General features: G+C 46.2%; 1 protein-coding gene across 2 annotated transcripts in view; it reads right to left on the bottom strand.

Moving 5' to 3' along the window:
* Positions 1-7,734: 7,734 nt before the first annotated feature.
* The window catches only part of SHROOM1 (shroom family member 1), a 39,463-nt gene continuing 23,585 nt past the window's right edge, over positions 7,735-23,612 (bottom strand). Inside the window, exons 3-8 of one of the 2 annotated variants that reach the window (XM_075509972.1) lie at positions 17,617-20,499; positions 16,351-16,421; positions 12,206-12,787; positions 11,667-11,817; positions 10,161-10,433; positions 7,735-8,395 (exon numbers count right to left, since the gene is read on the bottom strand). In XM_075509972.1, the coding sequence (XP_075366087.1) occupies positions 8,141-8,395; positions 10,161-10,433; positions 11,667-11,817; positions 12,206-12,787; positions 16,351-16,421; positions 17,617-20,394 (4,110 nt within the window). In that variant the 5' untranslated portion in view covers positions 20,395-20,499 and the 3' untranslated portion in view covers positions 7,735-8,140. The remainder of the gene's footprint in view (positions 8,396-10,160; positions 10,434-11,666; positions 11,818-12,205; positions 12,788-16,350; positions 16,422-17,616; positions 20,500-23,612) is intronic. The other variant, XM_075509973.1, reaches the window with a different exon arrangement.

The following is a 23,612-nucleotide window of genomic DNA, read 5'->3' as shown; positions in this document are numbered from 1 at the left end:
TAGCGTGGGCACGGACAGCGTGGTGTGTGTTTGTTGCAGGGGGAGAACGGGGACAGAGCAGGACGACACACATCGAAAGCTCCGCATCGTAATGAGGAACGTTCATTTTCTATTCCAGTTCCAAGGTTTATTTCGCTAATTCAGAAGACAAAGCAAATCATTAAGCACATTAGCCCTTACTCTGCGTGTGTAACCCCCAGCCGAACCATCACCAAGTGCTGGTCGTTGAACGATGGTGGCTGGTCCCCTGCTGGCCCTTTTGGAGTGAACTGCCAGAAAAGTCCCATCAGGAGACACTTTCTGATGGTGACACAGCTGCCTGCAGTAAGAGAGCGTCCTCGCCAAATAACCTAGACTAGTTGAAAACAAGCATTTAGAGACAGATAAACTGCTCTCACCAAACTCATTCCAGTGATCAACACCGTTACACCTGCAAAGATTTCTAACACAGACCTGCTGTAGAAGCACGCAGTGCAGCCCCAGCAGAAGCAGTCTGGGCCTACTCACTGCCCCTGAAAGGGACATTAAAAAAGAATAAAAAAAAAAAACCAAAAAGAAAAAAAGCCAATTGCACCGCAAAGCATTTTTGGGTAAATATGTATCAACAAACGCTTCTGGTAGAAATGCAGATTCTACAAGGGAAAGACAGTTTCTCTGCGTAGAACCCGCACCATTCCTCGAGTGGAATAAAACATACCGGCAAATATGATTTTCTGGCCAATCTTGAGCGTATCTACCCAGCACAGGGGCTGGGACAGGATTTACCACAGCAGCTCTGCCAGCGACACCCCCTAAGCTAGCCCGAGCCTTGGCGGCTGCTCTGAAAACACACAGGACGCGCAGCCAGAGCTGCACCCCCCGCTCATCTCCCCAGCCCCCACCTCGCGTCTCGCCGTGCACCCATCGCTTCACGTAGTCTCTCCATCCTGTTTGAATCGGCCGCCGCGGTAGCCTTCCTTTCGCTAGCTGACTTGAGGCAGCCACGGCCCAGAGTTCGCCCGTCTGTGCTTTATCGGGCTTGAAACAAAGCACGGATTTGAAGGGGCTGTGGTGCTGAGAACGCCGCACTCAGACCCTGCCCGCGATGTTGCGCTGTGTGCTGAAAGCGTGCTCCTTTGTGCCGCAACCCTCGGCGGGACCGGCAAGGCAAGGCAAGGCAAGGCAAGGCGAGGCGAGGCAAGGCAAGACGAGGCGCTGCGTGGACCCGCACCACCACGGCCGGGCTGGGAAAGCCCCAGCCTCCCTGCAGCCCCCGTCTGCAGGCAAAGCTGCGCTGCCTCTGTCCACGCGGGGTTTGCTCGGCCGTCGCACAGCCCTGCAAACCCGAAACCTTTCGGCTCAGTATATTCAGGGTTTGGGTTTTTGTTTTAATTATTACTGTGATGAAAAAAGCTCCGATCTTAAATTGAAACAACAATGTGCCTGTGAGCCCAGGCAAACTAGATCTGTACTGTTAATATTAGCACAACTTTATTATGTCTTTTTCGCTTTTTGTGAAGAAAAAACTAGGGATGTGCACAACAAAAATTACGCTGGCAGCGTTCAGCTTTCCCTGCCTGGGTAGGGCTTTGTTCTGTCTTTGCCCCAGGTTTCTTCATCTGAGAGCACAAGTTTCCAGCCAAAGCCAAACCACCATGTCCCGGGAGGAATTTCTTTCATCCTGTTTCCTTCCTCCACCTCCATCCCCATCACCTTGAGACCCTCCAGGCGAGGCAAGAGACCCCAGCTGAGAAGCGCAGCAAGCGCTGCAGGCTCACCGCTGACACAAACCAAATAACCTTCATTTTCACCCGATAAAACACAACGCCCAAATGCCTAACCCCTGACACGAGGTCGCGGTATCGGGGTGCCAGGCCCTCGCTCCCCAGCGTGCCTCCAGCCACCGCGGTTGTCCTCACCCATTGCCGAAAGCATCCTGACACTGGGGTGCTCCAGGGAGTGGGGGGACTCCCGCACCCGACTGCCAGGAACGCTCTTGCAGAGACCGCAGTCCATGAGCTTTTGCCCCATAAATAACGTTTTTAAAGAATGCGCAGATGTGGAGGGGAACACATGGAAAACACACCCCATGGCATAGAAATACTGAGATGCTTAGGCTCCCGCGGGGCTCGGACGGTAACGTGTCAGCCGTGCACCGTTCTCTCTGTAATCGGCAGCACTGCTGGCCCATCCCTCCCGCGCAAGGGCAGGTGGTCTCAGCACGGCCACACCAGTAAGATTCACCAATTTGGTCACAACGACAAACTGCAGTGGTACAAACAGACTTTCTCACCATGTTTTTTGTGTTGTATTTTCTTCCACCGCTCTCCTGCGGTAGTTTCCCCCTTTGCAGCAAAGCAAGACAGCTCTGCTCCGGGCTCGGGTCAGCTCAGGGCCGGAGCAGCGTGCTCCTCTCCCGGCAGCCATCCCTCCGTGCACCTCTGCTCTCTGTTAGAGACTTTGGCCCATCAGTGAGAGTCGCTCAGGCTTCTTTTTCTCCCACCACCAGCTCGTGCTTCCCGCTGTGACATGGGGTGACAGTGACCTCGTGCTCAGGAGGGAGCAGCTGAACCCCAGAAAGGGGTGCTGGGGCCCCCAGCCACCCCATCAGGAGCTGTCACAGGGCAGGGAGCTCAGGAGCGATTGTTTCACAAGTGGTTCCTTCTTGAGGTAGTTTGGGATGTTCTTGTTCTTGCATCGTGGGCTGAAGGCCATTAGACAGACACCTGCCCGGTCGTGCACATTTTCACAAGTGTCTCTTATTCTCTAAATCAAGACTATCAGTTCAGCCCATATTTTCTCTCCGTGGATTTATCCATGAGATGACTCAGCTCCAAGGCTCATGTGACGTTTTAGAGTCTCTCTGATAACCTTTAATGCCTCTCTTCCTTTAGCAGCGAAATTCATGTGCTGCTTCTTGGGTGCATTTTGTGAAACGTAGAGGTTGCGTGATTCCTACAGCCTGATTATTCTTTACTGTATACGTGGGCTCCCTTCAGGCGTAGAAGATCAGCTTTGCAACGCTGCTCTGAGGTTATTTTTAAAATTTTATTCAGATGGTTGCCATGAATTCCCAAAGCAGAGAGAACATCCTTCTACTTATTAAATGCAGCCCTCACAAGCACCAAATAGATCTTCTGCAGAGTACATTTACATTAACCCCTGCACCCCTCCATTCCTTAATTAGCTCCACATACATAACGCCCCAGTGAAGAAAACGAGGCCGGGGTTTAAAAAAAAAAAAAAATTTAAATCCTTCAATTTAGTGCCTGAGAGGCTGAAACAGCAGCTCCTGATCCAGCAGTGACTCCCACACATTGCAGTGGGTGTTAAATCAAATTCTAAATGAGCCGCTACGTCTAAAATCCCTGCAGCTGCTGCCAAGACGCTGTCAGGTGGGCATGATGCACTGTCTGCTTCCACTGACCCCTCGCTCTGCCCCACACCTGTAACGCTTGCTCGTCTCTCTGGCTCGAGGCAATAAAAGGTATCTTTTTATCCTGAAATCAGGCCCACCTGCTTTTGCTTAGCAGAACATAAGCTACTGCAGTTTCTTCCCCCACACTGCTTGTGTGTGGATGGCCAAATGACTTACAGAGATTGTTCCTGGAATCCCACCAGCCTCCCCGCAGCCAGCACCCCGCGGGGAGATCTAGGCTCTTGCGTTTTGCCTCTCTCCCCTTATTCCTTCTCCTCGGCACTATTGTTTTGCGTTCTCCTGGATGTAGCTGTAATTAATTCATACAGCCAGCTCACCGCAGGTCTCCGATAGCAGTCCTTTCGTGGTGGTGGGGTCACGTTACCTTCTACCTGGGATGTTAAGAAAGTGTTGGGCTTGCAGGCTGCAACAGGAGACCCCAGCGTTCCGCTGCCTGCGGCTGGGCAGCGGCGGGGATCTCCTGCCTGCTCTCCCCAGAGGGTCAGGTAGCAGGGAGCTCCTTCATTCCTTGCATTCCCCCGACACGCGCACCTGACTTGGCCTGAGAAGTAGCTCAGCAGGTCTCAGCGCTGGTGAGTTGCCAAGGCCCCGAAGCCCCTGGAAGCCAACAGCTTTCCAGGGCTCTGGGCAGCAGCTGGGAAGGAGAGCAGAGCATTAAGGCTCCCCCGGTCCGACGCATGCTGGGCAGCGGCGACGCGGTATCGTTGCTGGAGAAGTCACAAAGGGAAGGCCAGTGAGTAGTGGTATTAACACTAATAACGTGCAAGCACTGCACAGGGTTTCGCTTCCATAACCCTTACGTTTGCAAGATCTGCTTCCGTAAGACCACCAGTTACTGCTATTTACAGCTCAGGGGTTAAATTTGTCTTCTGCCTGTATAGGGTCAGAAAAAAAAAATCTCTGGAGCAGATCACAGCGTTGTAAAGAGAAGGAGCTCTGCATTTCTGGCCATCCTGGCTTCTGCGCTCCAAGAGGGAGGAAAGGAAGGCAGCAGAAACGGGGGGAGCTGCGTGAACTCAACGGCAGCGGTGCCGGCCGAGGCCGGGGTCGGCTGCCTCGGCGCTGCAGCGATGGCAGATGCACGCACAGGTACTTGGGGTTCTGCTCTCGCCGTTGCTGTGGGAACCTGTGGAAGGAGGCACCGGGGCTGGAGAAGGGAGAGCCTGGGAAGGCTGCGGAAATCTGTCTGTTTACAGAGCTCTTCAGGCAGCTTAGGCTGGAGTATGAAGTCTTCTCGTGTTATTCCCCAGAATAAAGTTAAGGGAATAGCAGCTAAACTGCACGACTTGAAGTTGGGAAAAAGCTGCCACATAAGCAATGGTTATTGGTGTGGGGATGTAATCAGTGCCTTAAATACTAACCTTTAAGACAAAGGCAAGCCCTCTTTTTTCCCCAAATAGGATTCACAAGCGGGTACTTAAACCATTTCTTCACTTCGGTCTGTACTTCTAAAGACCACAGCTGACCGGCGCGGAGAGGGACGCTTACTGTATGTCAAACTGGCTGAGCTGCAGGATGATTCAAGGTCTCACTCACTGGGACAGCATCCTGCAAGCCCCACAAACAAGCTCAGTTTGCAAGCTCTACTTCAGAGAAAGAATTTTAAGCGAGTAATTTAAACTGATGTGAAGACAAGAAGATCACCCGGAGGATGTGGACACCACCTGCCTGATGCGGTCCTGTCTCCCAGCAGCTCAGAAGGAAAGAGCATTGCCCTCTCTGGAGGGACTTCTTGGCCAGCACATGCCACCTCAGTGCCACGCCACGCTGCCAGAGGGAGATGCAAGCCCATCTCTAAGAGCAGAGAGCATCCCCTTTCTCCCGCAGGTCACGGCTGCGATTTTGAGCAACCAAAGAGCCTTTCACCAGCCTCGGAGGTACACAGGGCTGCTCCGAGCCATTAAAAGGGACCCTCTGTGAAGCTCCTAAGATGGGATCAGACTAAATCATTATTTGCATTTGCACCTCAGACTGTGATTTTAAAAGCCCACATCTCGGTGTGTCGGCGTGCCAGAAATGCTGCGCGTGACGTAGGTGCAGTGTGAACTACCACCATTACCGTGGGCTTGGCCCCGGTAATAAATCGGTAACAAACGATCGGTATCAAAATCAAGACCTACCTGACAATCCAGACCTGCCGGTGCTTTGGAAAGGGGGTTTCTGCTTGCCAGCAAAGAGGTTTCGATGTCATCGCTGTATCCATTTTTCACTTTGCCTGAAATTCAGAGTTCTAACAAAGTAACAAGGAGCACAGATATGTGACTTTTTGGAAAATAGACTAAGAGTTATCTCTAATTGCTGCTCTTTGAAGCATACCTGTGAATGCCAGCAATCATCCTCCCCATGACACAGAAGACCAAAAAGATAAGAGAAACTAAACAGGGCAGACCCATTCTTTCCCTTAAAGGTAAGCATTAGCTTCAATTATCAAACATTCATTTCCAGTCACTGGATTTTCCTCAGCTAGGAATAATAATAATAATAATGGAGTGCACCTTCAAGTCAGGCTTCTCAAATAATGCCAACAGCTCATTTAACATAGCTCATATTTTTTTAAATTCTCCATTGATTCCGTTAGCATCACTTCTGTTATTTTAAAGACCATTTTCAAAAGGCAGCTGTCAGATTTACATATTAAAAGCCTGTATTTATGGCCTTTTGAGAACCACTGAGCAGGTCTACTCACAGGATCTACAGCGTCTGGCTGTTTTTCCCCACGTATTAAGGCAGTAACCACAGTGCGCACGGCAGCTTGGTCCCTGCGCTCCTGGAGTTACGCGTGCCCAGTGAAACAGGGCTCTCGGCGTTAAGCACAATCTGTTTTGTTCAGATCACTGGAACAAGATGTTAATATTCACAAAACCACTCTTTGCTATGTACCATCCACCTGCACACTTTATTGCAAATATATTTACTGATACTTGGTACACATCATAAAACTGACTTCCGACGCCAAGTCTTCACAGCCTTACTCGGGGTACTATGTTGTTTCTCTTGAAATGTGAGCAGGGCTATAGATACGAGTACTTCTGCATAAAGATGCAAACTTAAACAGAACAAAGCCTCTTTGCTGGAGTCTGGACAGCACCTGACGATACACTCGTTTATTGGGAAGACAAATACAGAGCAGCTGACAGCCTCGGGGTCTGGCAAGCTGTTTGTGCTTTATTGCACTGTCGTGTGACTCCCAGGCCCCTTCTCAGTTTGCTCGTGGGGAAGTGCAGCACGCTGTACCCTCCCCGGTGCCCTCCTTCAGCAGGCGGGAGCGTTGGCAAGTTATCCTTAACAAACACCACTCACGCAGAATGCATACAGTGGTCTCCTCCTCCTACGCTGTCATTTCTTGATCAGTTCGTTGATGTTGCCCAGTGGGTAAACTCGGATGAAGACTGGGATCTGAGGTAAAACGAACCCAAACCATCGATCTGAACCCACGTCAGTTCCCCATCCTGGGTGGTTGCGTGTTTATTGAAAGCTCACGCGATCCCAAAGGAGAAGATGCCTCAGGAACGGGACAGCTTCTCTCAGCGGCGATGATACTTACTGTAGTCAGGACACACACCGCTAGCAAAACGTTTCTCGGTAAAGCCTAACGTTGTGGAACAATGAACATCTATTCTGCCCGTGGAAGAAACCCGAGTTCGATTAGTAGCCGCCTTATTCATGGTCTAGGTATGCAGCTCAGACGGACTATTCCTCTCACTGAATACTTAAAAACAAACAAAACCCACTCGAATTTTAAATACAGCAACATCACTGGTTTGACTCAACACACAACATTAATTTAAAAGATTTTTGCCAAGGGATTTATATAAAGCCTCATTGAAACTGAGTAATTTCCTCCACTCGTTCCACCTACCTCGCACTGCAGCAGAGCGTTCCCCCCACGTCCAGCACTTCTTGTGCACGCTGACAATTGAAAACTACCTGAAAACAAACCCCTGAAGGTGCTGCTTGAAAAAGAAATACTTCGAAAGCATAGTGAGGACTTTGCAAATGACTCTGCAGGAATAAGTTCAGAGTTTGTCATTCCCAAAAGTGTTCGTTTAAGCTGGCTTCATCACTGATCGGCTCTTTTTGGTGTCAATGAGGACCACCCTTTTTTCTGACCTCCGAAGATCTACTACTGAACAGCCTACCGGGGTTACGCAGAGCCAGGAAAGACTCACGGATGGCAACTGCCAAGAAAGGAAATAATTATTTTCTTCCATTACAGTGTATTTTTACCGTGTCATACGTATAAACAGTAGAAACGAGGAGTTTCACTGAAATGGTCCATAACATTTCCTATGGCTTTGTGCAATCTCCAACTCAAATTTGAACACCCACATCATTTTTCATTTCAAACACTCAACCCACCCACAAGAGGAAAAGATTTGTATCGTTCTTTTATTGGGGTTACATCAATCTGGAAACAGATGGACAGACAACAAGAAGGGGAAATACACGCCAAGTTAATAGGAACAACACATCCTATCAGTCATCTCCAAAACGCAGTCTGCTACATACTGTAAGATGCTGTCGGTCGGCCCGTCCAAAGGGGAAGGCACGTCCAGCGTGTGCCTAGAGCATGCCCAGAGCATCTAAGCACTTGTCAATACTGTGGCACTAACAGGATTGCAAAAATTCACCAAATCGAGCCCAGGGCAGCGAGCGCCTGTGGACTTCCAGGGAAACGTCACAAATTACAATGTGTAAAAACGGATGGTCTGTTGGTGGGTGTTAGAGGGGGATGCTTTTCTCAAGATTTTCTAATTGTTCTTCGAAAAATTTGATCTGCTCTTCGAGGTCCTTCTGTTCAATCAGCAAGGAGGTCTTGACTTGAACAAAGCGTCGATAGTCCTGGAGCTGCTGCTCAGTCAGGTATTTGGCAAGGATACCAGAGACCACTCTTTCCCTGCGATCTAGATTCTCTTTCAGGTCTTTTGCGTCTTCCCGCTGTCTAGACAAGAGCTTGTGCCGTTCGTTCAGCGATTGCTAATAGAATGAAAAAACAAAGCAGCACACTATGAAAACTCATCATTCCTGGCAGACTCTACATCTTCATTTGGAAGCCACAGTCGATTTAGTTTAATTACTTCCTCTTGTGGGCTTTGTGTTCCACATGAGTTTTTTCTCAACTGAATTACTCATTCTTGTGGCTTGTAAGGTAAAGACACCCAGTAAACCCCATCAAGGCTCACTTCTTCCATGCTGCCCTCAGGAAAAAAAAAATCAATATACTTAACATTCTGGTAATTTTAAAGTATCCTGTATCTGTCTTCATTCAATTAGAAGCTCTTTAAGGCACATATCTTTGTATTTTGTGAGTTGCGTGTGGCCAGAGTGCCAATGTCATATTAAAAAGACAGCATGACTTCTATTAAAAGATACATGCGGTAAAGTGACTTCGATGCAGACAGTAACTGTTCATCAAAGGTCTCTTTTGAACAAACCCACGAGAATCAAGCCTTGCCTGTTCTACAGGATTTTAATACCTCTCACATTTTAGCTAAATCTCTTTCAGCTGTAATGATTTTCACAGGGACAGCACTGCTGGAAGATGTCCCGTTTCAGGACCGTGTCCATAAGTATACCGCAGAGCAACAGTCACCACTGACACCCTAAAAATGGAGTCAAAGATCGAGCCTGCTGGTTCTGCGAACATCGGGGCAACTGCAGTGACTGGGAGATGGTTGTAAACGTGCTGGCACGTAACCAAGTCTTTATGAGCATGTTATTCAAATTCTTGAATAAATTATGTTAATGTATTTACTATGAAAAGTATAAACATAACAGTGAAGAAACAGCAGCCCCCCGCCAACCACAAAGTCTGTTGGCCAACGTCAGTGTGAAATACTGCTCAGAATTATTAATGTTAACACGACCGACATTTTGGAGAATCAGTCCTGATTCTCCGTATCACACTGCGTGGCAGGGCTCTCTTGGTGCCCTTCTGCACGTGAACTGCGATAAACCTCTAGAGCTACAGCTCGGCAGCAGCACAGCTCCGGGAAATCCCAGATTTTCTCACTCTGTGCTTTTCCAATTTCCAAATGAGAGATAACAGCAGGTATTGTATTGAGAAAAACATGTCTAAAAGCAATAAGGACGGCAGGAAAGCATCATTCCTGGGATAAATTTGGCTTGTCTCCTCTAGCAAAAAAGAGACTTTTCAGACTTGAAAAGATTTCCTGGTGACATGAGACAATTCCTACTTTTCCAGCAAAACTAGCTAGTGAGCTAAACTACAGGGAATTTTCTCTCAAGTTACGACCACATCTTCTTCCTGCTCGCTACAGTTAAGACAAGCCCGTAAGTGAAATAGATTTCAAAGGCAGTAATTACCACGTGAAGTTACCAGTGGAAAAAAAAAAAAACCAACAAAAAGCCCTCTGAAGCGCAGGTTCGGAGCTACTCCACAGGCAGCAGCCGAGGGTTCAAAGGCCACCCGCCGGGCTCGGACCCTCTCAGGGTTTTGCTGCTGCTGCCACCCCAGCACCCAGCTGCAGAGCTCAGCACCCAGCTCCGCACTTCTGTCCTCCAGCACCGAACCTGTGGTCCACACCAGAGGTCCACTCTGCTTCGGCCGTGGAGACACAGCCCGTCGCGTGGCAGCAGACGCTGCCTGGGCAACGGCTGGTTGGGATTCATGTATAATTTACAACTTCTGTTTAGAGCTGTCAGACAAATGAGGCGAGCACAGCCCCACCTGGGAAGAAGTGAACAAAACAAATGAAATACCCAGCTCGCTTGTCCTCACCTTCTCCTCAGCATCTGTATTGCCATCGATCCTCCTCATGGCATTTTGGACTCGGGCAAGACGACTGGACAAGCAGAGCAAGAGGCTCACAACCTTCTCCAGGTCACCGATGAACATCATGTAGCGCTCAAACTCATTGGGCTTGCAGACGTCCTGCACCATTGCCTCCAGCTCCGCGCCTCGCTCGGCGCACTCCCTGGCTTCAGAGAGGACGAGCTCCCTTTCCTCCCACAGGGTCTGCAGCTTTGACCGGAGGCTGGAGATGAGTTCCAGCTGCAAAGGGGAAAAAAAAAAAAATCATAGAAAGGTGTTATTGCCAAAAAGAATCCATATCATTTCTAGAGAATGCATTTTCCTCGCATTGTCTTTGCCAATTTTTGGACTTTGAAAATAATTTTAAGGTCTAGGAAAGAAAAAGAAAAAAAGAAAGGTTTTCTAAACTGTACTTAAACTCTGAAAAGCAAATTACTGGTAATCGCCTTAAATGGTGATATAATCCCTAGCTCAGAGAGCTTCCAATCAGTCAGAAGTGAACTGCAATAAAGATTACAACATGATTACACACAGTTATGCTCCAAGACATGAGCATGAAGTCACAGCTCTATTACCAAGCTTTACAAGAACTGACTGGAATTTCATTTAAAATATGCACAGAAAAAGTCAGTTCCACGGGCAATTCAAGCAAGCCACAGTGCCTGGGTAGGAAAGCCAGCGGAGGAGGCTGTTTGATACAGAAATGTTGATATGGAAAAGGCCCCGAGACGGGAGCGGGAGAAGAACCCTATCAGCTTTTTTGGAAATCAGCCAACGCCACCATGAACAGGAGCAGCAGTTAGACAGTGGGTGACAAAAAATATCACCACATGCAGAGCAGGAGGAGGTTCAGGAAGGCAGGTTGTCATTACCTGGGATGGAGCGTGGCCAGGTCTCTACAGGAAAAAAAAAAATCATCTAATTCTTCAAAGCTACGTATTGCCCTTCCAAGCTGCTGTATTTCTATCGTAGCCCAAGCTATGCCCAAGCTACCTCTGCTCCCTGCACGTATGGAAATTAACAGGGCACTGTGGTGTACAGACACTGCTGCCAGCTCGCTCAGAGTAAAAAATATTTCTTATTTAGGCTGCTAGTTGTAATGAATTTTACAGGTTTTGAGACCAGATTTGAGTGTTAAACTGCGAGTCAGCTGCTGCACAGGAGCTGGCCTTGCAAGGAAACGTATAACCAACCCCGCGTGCTTGTTCAGATACAGCCCATCCCCGATGACCTGCTGAAGAGAAGTACGTGGGGGGAGATCCGAATCAACCCAGGCAGGATTTAAACATCACCATTTATGATCAATATGCCAGGACTTCACCTACTGGCAAAAGTGGCTTCAAAGTTATCTGTGAAACATTATTATTGGGATAAAAGTAATGAATAAAAATATCCACAGTAATAATGTGACATTAATAACAACTTCTTTGTCGTGGTGAAGAACAGCGGTTCCTCTGATGGTCATCTACGTACTTTCTTAGATGTGATGTCATCTAGGTCGTTTCTGCTGTCTCTGCTCCTGTTCAGGGTTTGGTTTCCCTTAGAGGTGGGATCTTCGCTCCTTTGCTTGGCATCGTGCTCGGATTCAGGACATTCTTCTGTTGCATCTTTACTACTTTTCCTGCTATTGGAACAGAAAATAAATACCTGTGGCAAACAGAGTTTTGTTCACAAACGTTGCGTTCATGTTTCTGTGCATCTTGACTTCAGAATCACTCTCCTCTCTTTCTCACAGCAGCAATTTTTCTATGTTTTTAAAAGATATAGAGCAAAAGATTTGCAGCCCAGGTTTGTCACAGCCCCTTTTAATAAGGTATCACTGAATCACATTTCTTCCGTCATATACCCATGGCCTCAGATATTTCTTAATATGCAAATCAGAGAGCTAAAATATTTTGCTGATGAAACAAAAATAAAAAAAATATGCTCAAGTCATCTTACTACTAGTATATACATGGTATTCATTCACTAAAATAGCTTAAAATACTAGGTAATTGGTTTTGTCTACTTACTCATTCTCCTGCGCGTGCTGTACATCTCCCTTTTTTCTGTGTGATTTATCCAGCATGGAAACGTTAACAGGAAAAAGACCCTCCATCAGGTCTAGAGCAGTTTTTCTAACAGGATGAGGCATGAGAATATCAACCAGAGAATTGTCTTTGGCAATGATTTCCATAGCCAGTTCTTCATACCGCTGGTCTTCAGCAGACTGCAGTCTCCTTTTGGGCAGATTTGTCTCTCTCTCGGGGAGAATATCATCTCGGCTATTGTGCACGGATGTTTCCTTTGCAGTTAAACCTTTGGCTGTATCTTTGTCTCCTTGCCGAGGCTGAGCTAACGCGCTGTGGCAGTACATTACTTGCTCTGGAGAAGCTGCAGGCTGCTGCTCTGGACACTTCATTAAAACATTGTCATCCAGAGGTTTAGTTCTGCACTCCTCCTCCACCTGAGCATCTGCCTTGCTTCCGCTTCTTGGGATAGGAATAGAAGTTTCAGGTGTCAGCTCCTTAGTATCCTGACAACACGCACATCCAGTTACGTCATTGTCTTTATATTCGTGATTCTTACATCCGTCTTTCTCAGGATCACGGGAACTATAAGAAAGAAGACACCTCCTTTTGTTCAGACACTTCCTCTACAATAGATATTTTTGCAGACTGTTTAAGCAGCTACAGGTAATTGTCATTACCTTTCCAGCTTCCTCTTTTTATTAAAGTTTTCTGAATTCAGATTCCATAATACCTATTAATTTTGCTTGGGAAAAAAAGGGAGTATGTAAAGGGAGTATGTAAAAAGTCTAGCTGCACCACTCCACGTTGTTTGAATCCCCATTAAATTTCTCATTTTCTAGTTATGACCAACATACATGTTTTCTGAAATAAACCTGTGGTAAGAAGTGCCCTAAAATGTCCTACTGATGCTGTTTGACAAGCGGATGGAAAGCTCGCAGCCATCCCACCCGCCTTGGTGAGCACGCTGCCGACAGGACGAGGCACTGGGGGGGACCGGGGCTTGCCGAGACCTCTACTTTCTCAGGCCACGTCTGGCCACCACCTGGCAGCAACAGGAGGACAACTTGCGTTTTCCTCCACTGGCTCTCTTGTAACACAGTGACTGCATTGCAAGAGGGCAAACCTTTACCATCTTGCTCCTTACACCTTCTTATTTCTACAGCCCAAGAGCGAGAACCAGTTTATGCTGTCACTGCCTCCTGCGCATCACTTCTCAGTCCTTCTTAGAGAAGGCATCTAGTGCTTCCTTCTCTTTAGGCGAACTGGAGACCAACACAGAGGAAACACTGGTCATCTGAGGCTTCTGTTTTGAAATGGCCATTAGATTTAAGTAAAAGTTTTATTAAATCCTTTCAGTTAACCATTTTGAGGTCAAACGTCTACTTTTGAGTTGGCCAATGCACGCCTGACCCAGTGTTTTGAGTTTTCTGATACAACACTTCACAAGAAACTCTGATGGAAAAAGCTACTGTCTGCAGGGCATAAATAATTATATTCATGATGACAGAATAAGTAGATATATGTAATTTAAAAATACACTTTGGACCAGAATTTGCAAGAATATAGGAGCACTGTTGAACACAAGATGGTTGGAGTATGTGTGGACCATCTTCTGCAATCACTAACGTTCACGTATACATCCACGTAGCTGCTTGTGAAAATAGTTGGTGCATCTGTTATATAAAAACTATTGTATTAATCATGACTGAGTGAACAAACCTATTTTTTCCTCTAGCAAAATTTTTCATAACCTAACAAACAGGATTAGGAGGGGACAGTAGAGAAGAAAGCTAGAGGGATTACATGGCAGGAAGATTTATAAGCCCCGATTTAACTGTGTTGACCTGGCACACGTGCTTCAAAGTTGTAGGCACAAAGCAAAAATTTTCCCCCTCAAGATGGGCATAGAGAGTTCACTGCAGGTTCTGCCCACCTTTGTTTAGCTCTTTCTCTAAGGTCACATATAAAAGCAACACAGCAATCGGTCCTTCCCTCCCCTAAAGGTACTAGTTAACCCCGTCTCTATGGATGGCGTGAGTCTTTCCTAAGCCATATGTGGCGATACAAAGGTAGGCATTTTCTTTTCCTAAAGCAGACCGGGGCAGTGGAGAGCGATGAAGACGCTTAATGTCTAACAGCGGAGACTACAGCAGTACCCCCACTGAAGATACACGCACACGGAACGGTTTCTAGATTTAAGAGAATACCAGCAGTCTGTGCTGTGCTAGGAAAGCTTCCACATGCTTGGACTATGCTGTTCAATCCACACTATCTCCAGCCGTTGCTTGTCTGGGCAGGTTTTGGGATGCAGATCTCTCTGGAGAGCATGGACGGCTGGCAGCTGAGCTGTGCTTACCCAGCTCAGGCAGGCGCTGGCGAGATGCAAAGCTTCTCGTGTGGCCAAACTGAGCTGTGCTGTGGCTCAGCAATGAAAGCCTTGCTATTTCTGAAATTCCATCTTCTCTCATAGTTTCCCTTCTTCCAGCTCTGCTTTGCAGATTTAACACAGTCACTTTAGCTTTTCATCAAAAAAAATGAAGTCAGCTTGGCAAAGGGAAATTTAATCATAGTTCATACTAGATAATTACTAACAATGTCACTTAGAGATATCTCATCTATTATGTGCACCTTTTCACTGCAATTAAAAATAAAAAACTCATTTGACCTTGACTTGAACCACCTGGTTCTGGCAATTTAGTGATGCCCTTAATGCTGGTAAAGCCTTTGATCAAAAAGGTGCTAGAAATACCCCCTGCAAGACACCACGGCATCTCAGCGTGGTGCTGTACTGTGACACCTGAATTAACGCGATAAAGATGCAATGTTGTGATCATAGATTGACAAATGTTTATGGAGTGACGGATGATGAAGAGAAGGGATCCAGAGACACCTAAGGAAATCACCGCAAACATTGCCGGGCCTTATTCTCACTCATTCTCAGCCCTCATTGCAATAGCAGGGGGTAGGACCAGCTTGTAGGCTAAACAAACTACCTGCAGCAGTTATCCCAGAAAAAATGGATAATATCAGTGAAAACTACCTCAAAATTATATTGCGTAATTGACTGAATGCAAAATACACATGAGAATGTTCTCAAGCTTTATTCCACTAACCTACGGACACTATTGCTGTGGGTAATGATCATAGCTTGCTCTTCCTGCTGGTCCCAGCTGGAACTTTTATTTGAGTAATTAATATTGCAAACGTAGCCAGTCTAGTCTGGATTTTCTACCACAGCTCAGCAGCACTTTCTTGTGGAGGAAAACAAAGAGAAAAAATGAGATACAACTATAACAGAATGAAACCTGTACTTACAGCTATTTCCCAAAGATGATCATCTAAATTACTTACTAATGAAACCAGTTCTGGATTTCTCATCTTTTCATTACTTAGTACATATTACAGAGCTATGATCAAATATGTTTCTGATGTTACTGTTCTGTCCAGAACTTCCAGTGACATTCACGCTGACCTGCTAAGCCTCTTAGCTAAACTAGGAAATCTAAGAAAAACTTCAAAGTCTTACTAAAAATACAATTTTTTGTTTCCAAGATAATCAAGCCTCCAGAAACCCTTTGGATCTCTTTGAATGACTGAAACAGTGGAAATCCTATTACCACACAAGTGCCAGCGTCACTGCCTTGTTGAGACAAAGTTCAGATCTTTTTCTCCCTTGATGCTCCTCAAACAAGCAAAACAAATATCGGAGTTAACACAACCGTTCTCGTTAGCTACGTGTAAACGGCACAATATTTTTTTTCCTTTAAAAAGCCACACCAAAAGCCCCTATTACACCACTCTGCGATTACACATATTTTTCAAGACTGGGCAGATCCGAGCTGTTGCAGGCGGTGTTTTCGCTGGAGCTCAGATGAGGGAGCTGTGATCTCAGATATCTGAAGAAGAGCGGCTGTCGCAGGGAGAGCAGCTCAGGTACACTCTGCATTTTCCACTTTTGCTCCACACAGTAGAAATGTTTTTAAAGACTGCCCCAAAACGAAACAAGTAGCGTAGCGGATGAATATTCCCATACGGACAACGAAGGATCCCAAGATGCAAGGACAGAAGCAGACAACCACGGCTGCCCCTGGGGTTCACACATCTTGGACATAGGCTCTACCCAGGCACAGCCTTCGCAGCCTTACCTGGGGGTGCCGAGACAGCTCTCGCAACGCCGAGACGGTGCCGCCGCACCGCTGGCACATCTGTACGTGGCCTGGAAATGAAAACAGCACACTGGGACCACCGGCGTTTTCAGACTAGGCAGCTGCTTAAGTTTACTCCCGTTTTTGTTATCCCCAGAAACAGAAGCCGACAGTAGATCTCTGAGTCAGTTCACCAAGGTTTTTATTTTTGAGTTTGCCTATCTCCTTTTATTAATGAAATTGCTATTACGCTCTTCCTAGGTAGCATCCATCTCTTTTTCCTAGAAAACCAAAGAACAGCTAGCAGCAAAACGTATACTCTCATTGACTCTCATAACTATTCAGAAAGTAGGCAGCATCGGTGGAAGTTTGTCAGCCTCCTCGGGTAATTTTAGTAGTATATGAGATTATTTGTTTTTCTGACCCTTTTATCTTCTTTATTCTCCTTGACAACAATATTGACAGCTACTGTCCTTCAGATTCAGGTCATTTATAAAAACCTCTCTATAATAACCTTTTCTGGGACAGTGCTCTAATGAAGTTGCTGTAGTTAACAAGAGTGACTGCTGAAACACAAACAGCGTCATCCTGCCCACAGCCCGTGTTCTCTGCTAACGCGTCTTCCGAGTGCCAGGCCCCACGCCCCCCCCTCTGTAGCTCTGGAAGGGACCCTCACATGCCCGGCGTCGTCCAGCCCTCCAGCAGAGCCTACGGCACTCGCACAGCCCGTCCCTCGAAGCAGACGCTCCTCTTCCTCCCTGCCTTTACCTGGGCACTTGCTGAACGATAAGAAATGACTCTGCCCAGACCAAATACGCGTTTCAGTCAGCTGTTACGAAGTTCCCATCCTTATGCAATTCTCTTGTAACTTTTCACATTAAAGAACACCTTGTTTGCAATACTTTCTTACAAAATACTTTCGAGAATAATGAATTGTTATCATTAATCATAAATATTTAATGCATTAAAATCGGTTGCACTTCTCCCAAAATCCCCCCAAATTGTTTCTCCTGTACACTGCAAACCAGAGCATGCATTTTGCTTTCAAACCGCTACACAGCATTTCCTATAGATTAAGCAAATGTGGCTCCTCCTCCACATCTATCATCTCTCTATTGCACGCTAAAAAAATAAGAAGTCAAGTCTGAATTCCTCAGTCGTGATGTTCAGCAGTTTTTCATGTGAACAGTCCCACAGCTCTCTAAAACAGGCAGATAGTCATAAGTTGGACTCAAACAATAATTACTATCTTAGTATCTTTCTTACCTGCGTGGAAGGAGGAGTCGATTTTGATCTCTCGTGAGCTCTCCCAGACGCAGGAGCATCTGCCTGCGGGAGACTTTCAGCTGACGCACACTTGCCGGCGCAGCTCCCCTCCGCTTCGCTGGGAGACGGGTCGTGCTTCAGGGTGGCCGTACCAGCAGCATCAGAGCTGGGATCGCACCTGCTGGTCACGCTCAGCGGGGGAACAAAAGCCGAAGGAGGAAAAACATCTGGCGATTTTTCTTCAGAGAAAACTTGGCAGGAAGCCTCATTGTTTTGAACCTTCCCGCTCCCATTTGGATTGGAAACCTTGCCAGGAGGCCATTTGGGATGCGACAGCCTCTTCTGCAGGGGTGGCTTATGTGGTGGGAGGTGTTGTGAACTACCTGGTCTTTGATTAATCTTTCGTTCCATGTATTCGATAAGTGCAGTATGCTGGATTTGTTTCAGCTCCGTCCTGGAGATACTTGAACTGGAAAGTGCCCTCCCTCTGTTCTCCAGAGTCTTCCTCCTAGCTGCCACTATATCTTGCTCAGTGATTTCATCCCTGACTTGACTCCATGATACTTCCTTATCTGCCAGCTGATCCAGTTTCTCAGGTTCAGAATAACACAGTTTCTTTTGCTCCTTTGTTACCCTTTTCCTTCCCCCTATTCGACCTGTTTGTGGCCTCTTAATTTCTTCATCTCTACTGAAACTTTCCAAGGATTCTACATGAGAAGGGGAACAAGGAACAGGTTTGGCGTCCTCACCTGCACTGGATAACGAGAAAGACCTAAGGAGTTCAATTGAAGGCCTTTTAGAGGGTTTCTGTCTGAGTCTAACGGGCAAACTCATCTGTAAATCTTTTCTTTTAAAGGAGGTTTCTCTCAGAACCTTTTTCTGAGCCACTTTAAGTTTCTCTCTATAGTCGTTCTTGAATATCTCATCCGTAGATGAAGCAGGACTCCCGAGAATGAGATCTTCAGTCTCAAGCAGGAGGTCATCAGCGCTGCACTGATGGTGGTGGTTGGCCCTTTGAAGCCGATTGCTTTCCCTTGGTATCTCTAGACACCGCGCTGAGGCAGAGTAGCTGCTTGCTGGAAATTCCTTTGGTGAGCTCCTCGAGTCCGCTTGACATTGGGCGAGCTTGTTGTGGTGCAGGATGTTGGTGGTTTTCCCCCCAGAAAGATAGTAGAGCATGGGAGTCGTCTGCCTGGTTATTTGTTCACCAGCAAGATCATCCTGAATCTGTCTTGAGAGCTGTTTTTGAAATTCAGGTTGATATTTCTGAACAGGAGGTTTCTCTTCTTCTAGGTGCGTGCTAGGGTCAGGACTGCTGTTATTAGCCTGTTTTTCTTTCTTGACTTCATGTAAAAACTGAGATGTGGAATCTTCCTTTGGCCTGAAAAAAGACATTTGGTTAGTATTATCATAGCATTGCTTACTTCCCTGATCTGACTCCTCACGGCGAGGGTGCTCAGCTTCTACAGTATCGTAGCTGCAGGACGGCAATGATCTCTGCGTTTTGGCTTGCTGATTCAGGAGTGGTTCCCTAACATCACTCCCAATTTTTCCTTCAGAGTCATAGCACTGGTTTTCATCTGTACAACTGTTCAGCTTCCTGGAAGCATTTTTAATTAGAAGAGCATTCTCCATATATTTTAAGTCACAACTGTCCTCAAACACATCTTGATCCAAGTCTGAATGCAACTCAGCACGGAGCAGGCACTGTTGGCTGGGTTCTGGCACTGCGCTTTGCAGATCTGCTTCTCTGAAAGGTGGCTTACGTACACTGCGGGGATACTGTTTGTCTTCCTGTGTATCATTAACAGTGCTAGGGCTGGTATGCACTGGGTGATAGGACCTGGAGTTCATCTCTTCAGGAATTTTATAAGCATGAACTGAATTATAAGCAGAAAGTATTTTAGGGACGTTAGTCACAGAGTCAGTCTTTAAATATTCTTGAAAAATGAATGAAGAAGGTCTGCTGAAAATGTGTGGATTGCTTTTCTTCATAGGTTGTTGGGATGGGCCCCACTCTCCATTTTCCTCCGTCTTTAACCCCTGAATTTTTGATACAGACACCTCATTTGTAGAGTCAGAAGAAGAAAGGCCCTTGTTTTCCAGAGTCTTTCTCCTAGCAGCCACTACATCTTGCTCAGTAATTTCATCCCTGTGTTGGCTCCATGGTACATCCCTATCTGCTAGGTGATTGTCCTGCACGCAAGGAGCTGGCTGCACGCTACACTCGCTGTGACTTCCAGAGTTGCGTCTCGCTCTTGAGTTTTCAAGGTGTCTAGTGACTTTATAGCTATCGAGTCGCGTGGGAGGAGAAGGTGGAGGTGCAGCCAGAGGCAGTGGTCCCTGATTTAAAGTCCCACGAGTAGGAGTGCTTCCACAGCATTCAGCGAGACTGGTGCTGTGACAGTTATTATGGATGCTCAGGTCTGGTGCCTTGTATGGATGCAGGCATCTGAGGTCAGAGTTTGCTGCACTGAGATTATAAATACCTCTTACGTATTCCGAGTCCATGTACGGTACCTGCTCTGGAGGCAAACAGCAGTTTTCACCATAGCACGATGGGGTGGGATACTCTGGAACGTTTGATCCCCCTGAGAAAGAGCTGTAAGCAGAGTCTACTCTTCCAGGGAGGTGCAAGAGATGATCTACACCGCCGATTGATTTCACTGGTGAAAGACGATTACCATTTTCAGGAGAGGTCACAGGCTCTACCAGCTCTCCAGTTCTGCCACCTTGCCTGTGAGTCCATCTTTCTATCTCATTCCCAGATGAAGCCATGTTGTAGCATTTCCAGAAACCAAAGCCTGATTAAATGTCCACAACCGAGTTGTTAGAAAAGCACATTTTTCTCTGTAGTCACATTCCAATAATATCTAGAAGATCCTAAAAAGGAAGAGAAACATGTGAAAAAGACTCAGTGGGAGGATTCCGATTGCAGCTGGGGAGATCAGGCACATGCTCAAGGTGAGAGCTTGGAAATATTATTTAGAGCAGCTAGAAGTAAATTTCTGGCTTCAGTAATTATCAGGATCTTGGAATGATCATTTCCTCTATCACCGAGAGCAACTAAGTCTTTAATAACAAGAGTTCTCTAGATCTTCATTAAATCTAAAAGACCATACACACAGTTAGAAGATGCCCTCTCATTATGATTGCAAAATATCAAGGGCCAGAATCAAAATTAGTTTCTGAATCTGCCTAGAAATAAATCTGAGAGGTTGAAAATCCCAGCTCAGATGCTGCCTAATCCAGGAGGTGCTTAAATACAACATGCACCTGGCTGGTTGAAGTTTCAAAGTGACTTAGAGTTGTGCTTCCAAAAATGCTCACAACCACAGATCGGTGCCTAGCTCTCATTCAGATGGATGCAGCCTTGATCTGAACAGCGCGGGGGTTTGCAACGACGTGACTGCAATGACATTACACAAAGTGTGTCCCAAACCCCACCAGTGTCTCCACGTTTCCTTTCAGAAAATCTCACACAGAAATACGAACCCATGGACAGTTAGTTGGACACGTCAGTGCCCCACGCACAACTGTACTGAACAAGCAGTCCACAGATTAACCCAGAAGAATTATCAAATGGGAAGAAATCATTATTATAATCAGTCTTATCAGCCTTCTCCCCCCTCCTTAAAGGCTTCCAGTGTTTCTCAGAGAAGCAAGAACCAAATCATACTTTATTTGATGAACATGATGAAAATGGTTTGTTGTTTAAGTGAGCTTCCATGCCATTTCCATCCGTGCTCAAGAATACACATCTTGGAAAACCTTTCCCAGAGGCTTATAGAAAGTGGCTTGATGAGAGACTGATAGATTATCTCGATGAAAGATTCTGCTGTCAGTAACAAACCATAGATTTTAAAAGACAGCCAAATATTTTTATGACTGATGCTAAGAACTCCCCTGCAAACACAGCCAACGTACTAGAAAAAGCACCAGCTTGGAGTTCTTGTACGACAAATACACAATTTTTGCAGAGTCTAGAAAACAGCCTATGTTTATTAGCAGCACTTGACATTTACTCTCCGATTGTTTGTTAAACTAAACCTGTATGCGTCGTGTATAACAAGGTCTCTACAAGCAGCCCGCTTAATAGGCCAACAGAAGACATGGAGGTGGTGGCCACGCTCTACCAGTGTGACCCCCTCAACCGCCTCTACCAGCTTCAAACCCCTCTGACATCCTCACAGGCAATACGAACCTCTAATAAAAGACTGAACCTCGCAAGCCAGACAGGTACTAGCCAGTGGCCTTGTTTAGTAATTCTCATTCAAATCAGTTCTAAAGACTGATTAGTTATTAAAAGAAAGCAAACAGACAGTCTTGAAAACCTTTGGGGACAAGCTGCTCCATGTGACACATCTTCTGAGGAGATGCAAACTGTTTCCAAATCCTACCAGAATATCACGTCTGTTTTCTTCAAAACGGTTGAACTCGCCAGACTTTATCTGCCATTCCCAATACTGTACTTCTGCAGTGGGGCCTCAAAGCTGGCAGGGAGAGAGGCTTCAGGGGTGATGTTGCTGTTTAATCAAAAAACTTCCCATTCCTGCCTTATTTCAAAGACAGTTCTGGTATCATTCATTTTGAGCCAAAGGAAGAGGCGGATAGGAGCCAAAATACACAGGTTAATCTATAAAGGGAACTTGGACTGGTGGGGCACAGTAAATAAATTAACTAGTTTCTGGGAAATGAAAACAGCATAACACCACGCAGTGGGAATTTCTGCTGGGCTTTTTTGGAAATTTCAGTGAGAAACCAACTCAAGGATGCCTGGAGAAGTTACCTCTCTCTTTAGAAATTATCTCTAATGCAGCTGTCTATCCCTGAATAACAGGGTCACGTAGGAAACACGAAGCATCAATGGCTGATGATGACATTCCCCATCCTTTTCACCATGGTGTTGAAGAATTTAAAGAAATAAAAACCTTCGATATCTAGTGAAAGGAAAACCTTGGATTTTCTGAAGGTACAGAGAAAGAAAAGCAGCCGAGAGAATGATTGCACTGACACTAAATGCAGAATCCGACCGTACCACGGTTGCTATCACACCGCTGTTACGTTATCTAAACGAACAGACTGCACCGCAAAACCTGGACCACCGCAGTGACTGCTGGGTCTCTGTGGTATGTGGAGGTGCTGGGAGGTGCACAGGATCAAACCCCGTGGGAGCCACATTCCACGAGAGAACCAGAAGGCAGATTCCTCTGTCATTCTTATCTCTGGGTTTTTAATCAAAATTTTGTTCCAGTGGAACTTCTCCAAGCAGCTCCATTACTCGACCGTTGCTATTAATAGACTGAGCCAAGTCTTTGTCTGGGATGTGCTGGCACTGTTCCACTGAAGTTAACAGAGCTACCCTGATTTACAACGAGAATTTGGCTCTAACTTTTCACAGCTATGTGTAGAATTTAAATAACAGTTGTGCTTTGGTTTATGTATATCAATGAAAGTACTCTCTTGGTTTCCTACACAAATGTTTCCCAAGACCTCTTTTCACCCATTATTTCAAGCTACCTGTGATGTACAGTGAGGTCAGCAACAGAATGAAGAATTTTTGTCTCAGGTGCTTATGATGATACCAGAAATAACAGGAAATATAATTTCAGAATCTTAGAAGGCTGAAGGAAGAACATCTGACCCAGAAACAGCAGCAGCAAGCAGAGTCCCTGTTTGCAGCAGGTGCAGGAGGACATTGCCGCTCACAGGACATTCCCTCCTCCGTCTGCTCCTCCTGTGCAGTCTCTGCCGCTGCCTGTCTGAAGCTACCTGCAGCCCTTCCGTCTGCTCCATGGAGAAGTGCCAGATAAGCAAGACGACTTCCCCCCCTCCCAGGTGCCCTCCGGTCCCACTCTTGCCATGGCTCGCACTTTGCATCTCTGTTTTGCTTAAGACCAAGTTTGCAATTTCACATCCTTGAAGTGACTCAAAAAATTATAAGAACTGAAGTAATATACTGTTTTCCAGAAGTCTCTGCTAAAATTTAAATAATA

This window comes from Mycteria americana, chromosome 8, assembly GCF_035582795.1.
Source record: "Mycteria americana isolate JAX WOST 10 ecotype Jacksonville Zoo and Gardens chromosome 8, USCA_MyAme_1.0, whole genome shotgun sequence".
Taxonomy (NCBI): domain Eukaryota; kingdom Metazoa; phylum Chordata; class Aves; order Ciconiiformes; family Ciconiidae; genus Mycteria; species Mycteria americana.
This window is presented reverse-complemented; position numbering and strand designations above follow the sequence as displayed.